General features: G+C 60.9%; 1 protein-coding gene across 1 annotated transcript; it reads right to left on the bottom strand.

Annotated features, from left to right (window-relative positions):
* Window positions 1-1,114: 1,114 nt before the first annotated feature.
* On the bottom strand, window positions 1,115-7,798 carry SLC16A8 (solute carrier family 16 member 8). Its single transcript, XM_017508965.2, has 6 exons — window positions 7,600-7,798; window positions 6,651-6,978; window positions 6,270-6,491; window positions 5,474-5,617; window positions 4,385-5,221; window positions 1,115-1,682 (listed from the first exon to the last, which is right to left on the bottom strand). The coding sequence occupies exons 3-6, from the start codon at window positions 6,481-6,483 to the stop codon at window positions 1,366-1,368; spliced, it is 1,512 nt and encodes a 503-aa protein (XP_017364454.1). The 5' UTR covers window positions 6,484-6,491; window positions 6,651-6,978; window positions 7,600-7,798; the 3' UTR covers window positions 1,115-1,365.
* Window positions 7,799-8,465: the final 667 nt, after the last annotated feature.

Consider the following 8,465-nt stretch of genomic DNA (forward strand, 5'->3'; position numbering starts at 1 on the left):
CCTGTTCACACTCATGATTTGAAGGGAGGCAAAGAAAGGGGGTGTGGTGACTCACACTTGTAATTCCAGCACTTTGGGAGGCCAAGGTGGGCAGATCACGAGGTCAGGAGTTTGAGACCAGCCTGGCCTATATAGTGAAACCCCATCTCTATCAAAAATACAAAAATTAGCCAGGCGTGGTGATGGGCACCTGTAATCCCAGCTACTTGGGAGGCTGAGGCAGGAGAATCGCTTGAACCTGGGAGGCAGAGGTTGCAATGAGCTGAGATTGCACCACTGCACTCCTGCCTGGGCAACAGAGTGAGATTCTGCACCCCCCCCCCAAAAAAAAGGGAGTGTGATGTATGGGAGGAGGATAAATACGTAGAGGGAACAGATCTCGGCTTGCCAGATTTGTGCACCTGGACCCAAGTGCAGGTCAGATGTCAAAGCACGAGGGAGATCCTGGGACACTCCGTGGGGAGAAGGCAGGTGCTGGAGTCAGCAGATGACCAGGCTGCCAGCACAGTGTCTAGAGCAAAAGCCCCTTGCCCTGGATACCCAGGTTTATTCTCTAGGGGAACAGATGCCTTCTGGGAAGGTGAGGGATGGCCACCTCGTGGAAGACAACAGGGCCCATGCCATTACTGAGCGCCTGGCCCCACCGTCCCCAGGACCCACGGGGGTGGAGTCGTGTGCTCAGCCTCCAGTGAGCAGAGAAGGCAGCCAGACTGGGATTCAAACCGACCCTGATCCTTAGACTGCTCGCCACCCCCCACCGCCTGCAAGCAGCCCCCAACCTTGAGCCCGTTGCTCCCAACCCCTCATCCCTTCCATGGGGAACAGCAGATGCCGGCAAGGGAGGCTTCGGCAGACAGCTTTGAGAAGTGGGGCTGGGCTCAGTGTCCCTGAGCCCTGTGCCCACCCAGCCCCGTGCCCATCCAGCTGTCTGTAGAGACACCTGGGAATGATGGGTCTCTCTTCATCCATCTCTGACGCTTCCTCCCAACGCTGCCCGCCTAGAAACCAGCTTAGGGGCCCTGGAGAGAGAACCTCCCAGACTCCCTCCCACCTCCCTGTCCCCCAACTCAGGTGGCAGCCAGATCCTGGGCAGAGGCGCAGGAACAGAACCTTCTGTTGTTCAGCTGAGCTTTATCAACAATGTCCTTTTGCTCCATAGCGGCTTCACAGGTGATGGGTTGGGGCCTGGCGGGGCTTGTGGAACAGATGAGGGAGGCAGTTCCCGGACACCCAGGGGATCAATTGGAGCCCAGACGTGGACCCCAGGAGTGACCACCCCAGGCCAGCCTCCCAGCATACCAGGCCCTCTGAGGCAGGAGGCCACGTTCCCAAGTCACTGGACCACACCACCCAGTGCACCCTGAATTACACAGACTCGGCTGCCAGGCTTGGCCCTGCCTCCACCTCTGCTTCCGTAGGCCCGCCCCGAGGGCTCAGCTCCTCCAGGGCCTCCAGGTTGCTGGGTTCCTCCTCGACGGCAGGCAGGGGCTCAGAGTCCCCTTCGGCCTCAGCGTCCTCAGTGTCACTGGCTCCGCCCTCAGTGCCTGGGCCTGACGGGGCAGCTTTAGCACAACGCAGGCAGCAGTTGGTGGCGACAGCCATGAAGACCCCGGCCAGGGCCACCTCAGAGCCGGCCAGGTAGAAGATGACCTCGTAGTTCTTCAATGCATCCACCAGGCGGCCTGGGGAGGGGGACGGGAGGCAGAGGTAAGAATCTGTGGGGTCCCCCCCTCACTTCCCTGCATTCTCAGGTCAAGGGTGGTGCCACTGACTTGGTGAGGCTCATGGTGACACACACATGCCCACTCTTTATTCCTGTTTTATAGGTGTAAAACCCCTGTGGATTTTGCCATTTGAAACCTGAAAAATGTCACTTGCTCTTCCTGTACCTCAATTGCCTAAGTGATATGGGGCTTTTGGTGAGGCGTCCCCTCCACCCTCTGATTCGCCGGACGTGGTGGCACGCACCTGTAGTCCCAGCCACTATGGTGGCTGGGGCAGAAGAATCACTTGCACCAGGGAGGTGGAGGTTGCAGTGAGCCAAGATCGTGCCACTGCACTCCAGCCTGGGCAACAGAGCGAGACTCAGTCTCAAAAAAAAAAAAAAAAAAAATGAGGAGGTGTGACATGCCAGCAGAGGAGGATAAATGCATAGAGGAAATAGATTTCATGTCTATTTTTTTTTGAGACAGGCGCCATCTTGGCTCACTACAACCTCCACTTCCCAGGCTCAAGTGATTCTTCTGCCTCAGCCTCCTGAGTAGCTGGGACTACAGGTGCATGCCACCACACCTGGCTAATCAGAGGGTTGAGGGGATGCCTCACCAAAATAGTGGCCTGTGACTTGCTTGGCAGTGGGGCATCTGGGGTGGGAGCAGGGAGGGGGCCCTGGGCTTAGCTCTGCCCTCCTGGGGGCCTCCGCCTCTTGCTGTTTCCATGTAAACGCCCTGGTCCTCAGGGACTTGGCTTAGTCCTCCTACCTCTCTGTCCCAGGAGGCCCATGAGCACCTCAGACCAAGCTCTCATCGGCACAGGCAGGGCTTGCGGGCCGGTGACTCGTTACCTTTTCTATTTCTCAAGGCTTCTATCACTTGCACACACTACTTTCATACTCAGGAAAGTCTCTCTCTCTTTTACTGTTTTTTAGAGATGGGGTTTTGCTATGTTGCCCAGGCCAGTCTTTAACTCCTGAGCTCAAGGGATCCTCCTGACTTGGCCTCTCAAAGTGCTGAGATTATGGGTGTAAGCCACTGCACCTGGCCTCAGGAATTTTTTATTCTTTTTTTTTTTTTTGAGACAGAGTCTCACTCTGTCCCCAGGCTCAAGTACAGCGGCATGATCCTGGCTCACTGCAACCTCCACCTCAGGGGTTCAAGCAATTCTGCCTCAGCCTCCCAAGTAGCTGGGACTACAGGCACAGGCCACCATGCCTGGCTAATTTTTTGTATTTTAGTACAAAACGGGGTTTCACCATGTTGCCTAGGCTGGTTGTGAACTCAGGCAGTCCTCCCACCTCGGCCTCCCAAAGTGCTGGGATTACAGGTGTGAGCCACCGCACCCGGCCCTGGAATTTTTTATTCTTTTGAGACAGGGTTTTGCTCCATTGCCCAGGCTAGAGTATAGTGGTACATTCTTGGCTCACTGCAACCTCCACCTCCTGGGCTCAGGCCATCCTCCCACTTCAGCCTCCTGAGTAGCTGGAACCACAGGTGCATACCATCATGCCCAGCTAATTTTTGTTTTGCTTTGTTTGGTAGAGACAGGAGTTTGCCATGATGCCCTGTCAAGTCTCAAACTCCTGGCCTCAAGTGGTCCTCCTGCCTTAGCCTCCCAAAGTGTTGGGATTACAAGCATGAGCCACTAGGAAAATCTGTTAATTGCAGATATTTTCCCCATTCCACCCCGATTCACACAAGTAATGGAAGACAGTTTCTTGAGTCCTGGGCAGCTGGTTTTGTGGGCTGCCCACACACTGACTCAGGGACTTTGCCCTTCTCACTGGACAGAGCTTGGGGAGGGCGCTCGGCTAGCCCAGCCCTGGAGAAAGGACAGGCAGCTCATCCCATCTCAGTGCAGCCTGCGACCCCACTTCACTGTCCCATCCCACGGCCCTCTGGCCTCTGGGACTCAAGGGCAGGCTTCCTGCTGTTTCCAGATAACCTGACAACCCAGGAAGACCCTCATGTCCCCCACTCACACCTTTCCAACTTTGGTTCCTGACTCGCTTGCATAAAGACACTGTTCCCCAAACAAACCCTGCCTGTCCATGCTGTGCCTTTACCTGGGGGATCTTCCAGGAAGCCCTCCCTGACCACCCTCATAATGATGACTTTGTAAAGGTGACAGTGACATGCCAGCAGACCCTCTGCACAGTGAAAGACACCAGCACCACTCCTTCTTCCCATCTGCCCGCTGAGCACCCCCACTCTGGGGTTTCCCAAAGATATTGTCCCCATTCGAGTCACCCTTGGAGGCTGGGGAAACTAAAGCACCCAGACGCAGCGTTCTAAAAGCATGGGCATTTAGCACCAGGCACACTGAGGCTCTCATTCTGGGACTGCAACTTATGCTAAGCCTCTGTGCCTCAGTTTCCTCATCTGCAACATGAGATTAAGCACCTGCACTTCAGACGGCCTTATGCCAACTGCTTGGGATGGCGGACCCGGCCAGTGTCAGTGTTGCTTTCTTCCCTGCACCTTCCTTTGCTTTTCTGACCTCGCCCAGAGCAGGTGGTCTGGCATGGAGGAGGAACTAACTGGCCAAGGAGTCCGCCCACCGGCTGCCCCTTCCCCTCATCCCTGAAAGTTCCATCTCAGACAGGGAGGAAGCTTCCTTCCGTCTGAGGGGCACTAGGCTTCGCCACCCCTCTTCCTTCGGGGCGCACCGGCAGAGGGCGGTCCGATGAGCACCGCCACGGCCTCCAGGAGCAACACCAGGCCCAGCGCACTGGGGAAGCGGGGCGCACCCACAGCCGCCATGAGCACCTCGAACTGCAGCGCGCCCACCATGCCGTAGGAGAGGCCGAAGGCGACGCAGAAGGCGACGAGGGCGCCGTAGGAGCGCGCGCGCGCGCTGCTCAGGTCCGTGAGCCCGTTGGCCAGCAGGGCCAGGCTGAAGAGATATGGGACGTGCGGTCGCAGACGCGCCAGGCCCGCCAGGGCGCCGCACGCCGGCCGCGCGACGATGTCCACGAAGCCCACGATGGACAGCAGGAAGGCGGCGTCGGTGTCGGGCACGCCCGCGTCCTTGGCGTAGTTCACCAGCAGGATGGCGGGGACGAACAGCCCGAGCGCCATCAGGAACTTGGTGACGGCGTACACGGCGAAGGCGCGGTCGGTGCACACAGCCAAGTCCAGCAGGCGCCGGCGGGGCCGGGCCCTGGGGGGCGCCTCGCGCAGCTGCAGCCCCGCGCCGTCCGCCTCCGCCTCGCCCGGAGCATCCCCCGCGCGGTCGCCGGCGCTGTCCCTGCGCGGTCGCGGGCCCGGCCCGGGCGGCCTCATGACAGCCCCGCAGGCGCAGCAGTGCAGCAGGAGCCCGCCGAGCAGCAGGAAGCCGCCGCGCCAGCCAAAGCGCTCCAGCAGCTGCTGGCCGAGCGGCGACAGGGCGGACAGGAACACGGGGCTGCCCGCCGCCGCCAGCCCGTTGGCCAGGGGCCGCCGCCGCTCGAAGTACAACCCCAGCATGATGAGTGACGGCTGGAAGTTGAGGGCCAGGCCCAGGCCTGCGGGCAAGGCGGCGCTGTGCCGGGGTCCCCGGGGAGCCCCTCCCCGGCACCCGCAGGAGGGAGGGGCCAGGCCACGACGGGGCGGGCAGACCCGGGAGCCCGGGAGCCCGGGAGACCGGGAATCCAGTAGACCCGGGAACCCAGCCGAGGGACTTCGAAGACCGTCCCTCGTGGGGCAACCGAGGACAGATCTTGCAGCAAGCGCCCCCGACCCCCAACCCCGCAGGGAGAAGACCAGGGGGCCCTCACCTGTGAGCACCCCAGCGGTCAGGTAGAGCTCCAGGAGGCGCGTGGCGAAGGAAGCTAGGATCATGCCCGCAGAAGCCAGCAGCCCACCCACTAGCATCACCGGGCGACAGCCAAAGCGGGTCACGAGGATGCTGGACACGGGGCCTGTGGGCAGGGCAGGGTCACCACCCGAGCCCTGGGATGGCTTGAGTCCGCTAAGAAATAAGGTCACCTCTGGCTCAGGAATCCAGAGAGGAGGGAATTGTCTGGCAAAGGTCACACAGTTTGGAGGGGACAGGCCAAAGGGACAGCACCCTGCGAGGGCAAGGAAGTGTCCTGGCCAGAGCACCCCATCCCCACCCCTCCTGAGAACCCAGACTCCAAGCAGAGGGGTGGCTTCCACACCCCTTTAACCTTCACAGCCTCCAAGTCTCGCCCAGGCACAGCCTGGGATTCCCCCGCAGCCCCGCCTCCCAGGATGGGAACTCCAGCAAGCCCCCACCTACAGGTGGTCAGGGCTGCGGGGAGGACGGGTGTTTCTGTAGACCTCAGTTTCCCCACCTCTACAATGGGCGGGTGTGGGTCTCAGAAGGGGCCCTCTGAGCTCTCAGGGCAGCCCCCAGGGCCGGTCCCGCCTCTGGCCGCTGATCCCCTACCGCCCTCCCTTCCCCTCTTTCTGATGCCAGGGTTTCCACAGGAAGGAGGGGGATTTCCAAGGCCGCCCCGAGGGTCAAGGGGATGCTCAGGGGGTCGGGTGTCTCCTGGTTCCGGATCCCAGGGGCCCCGGGGAGCCGGAGGGCCGGGCGGGGACACTGACCCGTGCCGTAGAGCATGGCCAGCATGATGGAGGACACCCAGGCCGTGTCGCTGTAGCCGGCGCCGAAGTCGCGCATGAGCGCGCGGAAGAAGACGCTGATGGCTTTAGGGAAGCCGTAGGCGAAGCCAGTGACCACGAAGCAGGCACCCAGCACCACCCAGCCCCAGCCGCCGTCTGGAGGGCCCTCGCCCCGCCGGGGGCCGCCAGCGCCCATCTCTGCCTCTGTTGGGAGGGGGCGGGGACAAGAGGGAGTGGCTGGGCCGGAAGCCCAGAGAAGGAGGCGGATGGAGACGTATATGGGGAAACTGAGACACAGGGCTACCCACGTGAGCGTGGCTCAGGTCACGGAACCAAAAGGGGAAACGAAGGTAGGATTCTCACCCCAAGTCTCCTTCTCCTGCAAAGGACGCTGAAGGACAACGGGAGGACGACTGGTCCCACCTGACTCTGCACCTCGGACAGGCTCCCTCTGGAGAACACTGCTGGCCCCTCGGGACCTCAGGTGGAAGGCGTGGGGAAGCGGAGATTCGGGCTGCAGGTGTGCGCCTGGAGGTGGGCGTCCAGCGCCAAAGTCGCCCTGTATGCCGGAGGGTCTCCGGTATAACGGAAGAAACACAGCGGGCCAGGTGCCTCTGGAAAGGGCCCGTGTGGTGGAGTGTTTCCTCTTTAGCCTTGCATCATGTTCCTGTTTCTCCGTGATCAGAAATGACTATTGTCATTAGAACACTAAGGGAACAAAAGCCACCTTCAGCAGATATCAGCCGGGGGAGCTGAGTTCCCATGCCTCCCAGCTCAGCCATGGATTCACTCCTGACTTGGGCCTGTCCCCTCCCCTCTCTGGACCTGTTTCCTCAGATGTAAGATGGGTGATTGATCACCCCCAGGCCAGCTGGGAATCTTGGGGGAGAGGGGTCAAGTCTCTGGCTTCTGCCAGACAGGTGCCGCCCTTAGGAGCACTGAGAGAGAGGCCTGTCCTCCAAACCTCAGCCCCTCCGTGTACAGAGAATAGCTCCAAAGCCTGTCTCATTCCTGGGGCTCCACCCAGGACTCTCGCAGTGGCTACAAGCGCCCCCATAACAGATGAGGAGGGTGGACTCAGAGACAGGTGCACCAGGAGCCTGGGGCTGGCGATAGCCTCCTCCCCTCCTGCCTGGAGTGTCCCTCCTGGCACTGAGCAGTGCCAGCCACCCCCAGGGTATCCGGAACTCTGCCCCTCCTTCACTAGGACCTACTTGTGGCTTTTCCTGCCTGTTGTCCTCTTGTCAAAGGGGCAGCCACTTGAAGGTGGAGACAGGAGGGTCATCCCAGGCAGCCCTCACCCCACACTCACCTGAGCCTGCCTTGTGGGTTTGGGGGGGGTCCAGCCTCACATCTCCTGAGGCCTGCAGGGAGGGGCCACCGTCAAGGCTCCCTGTGAAGCTTACCCGGATGAGGGCTGCAGACGCCCCAGCTTCCCACCAGCCTGGGCTGAGCCTCTGGCTGACTCCCACCTGACGCTCCCTCCCCTAGGCCTGGGGCTTAGCGTGTGTGCCCCCTCCACCCCCACCCCTGCTAAGAGGCTTTTGTCCAGGAGGGGAGAAGAGACTGGGAGCCCCAGGCCAGGCTGGGGCCTCTGCGGTGGGATCTCTGTCCCCAGCCAGTCCAGGAGGCAAGAAGAGAGCCCCTCCACCTCCTGGAGCCTGGGATGGGGGACACAGAGACCCTGCCCAGGGAGTCCTAGCCTGGTGCTGGGGGCACAGCCCTGTCCTGGAGAGACCCAAGCAGTTCTAATCACCTCAGTGCCTCATCTGCCCCCACCCCTGCAGGCCACATTCCAGGAGGGGCCGGCAGCTTTCTCCAGGATGAAGCTAATCCACGCCTGTGCCTGGGAATGTTGGGGGGGAGGGGGCAGAACAAAGGGTGCTGTGTCCAGGCCGCCTGAGGGCAGCTTGCTGGTGGTCCCAGCCCTCGGCCCCTGCCACCCCTCCCTTGACCCGAGCAGCCACTACTTCCTAGGAAACCCACATGTAGACATGAGCGGTGGAGATGGGGCTGGAGCTCGAGGGCTTTGAGGCCACCCTAAAGGGTTTTCCAACTGAGGGGCTGGGAGTGAGATGGCCTCCCGGGGAACAGCCGAAACCTCAGTACTCTCTGGACCCCATTTTCCAATGGGGGAGTCTCCATCCCTTACCCCTGCCCCGTCCCCCAAATAAGACA

This window comes from Cebus imitator, unplaced genomic scaffold (assembly GCF_001604975.1).
Source record: "Cebus imitator isolate Cc_AM_T3 unplaced genomic scaffold, Cebus_imitator-1.0 Scaffold404, whole genome shotgun sequence".
NCBI lineage: Eukaryota > Metazoa > Chordata > Mammalia > Primates > Cebidae > Cebus > Cebus imitator.

Bases quoted from the DNA above. Each gene is read 5' to 3' on its own strand.
- SLC16A8 (XM_017508965.2), bottom strand. From the start codon at position 6,483: ATGGGCGCTGGCGGCCCCCGGCGGGGCGAGGGCCCTCCAGACGGCGGC. The intron at 5,618-6,269 runs GTCAGTGTCCCC...CCCTGCCCACAG, and splicing joins GGCCATGCTCTACGGCACGG to GCCCCGTGTCCAGCATCCTC. The intron at 5,222-5,473 runs GTGAGGGCCCCC...CCTTGCCCGCAG, and splicing joins GACCGCTGGGGTGCTCACAG to GCCTGGGCCTGGCCCTCAAC.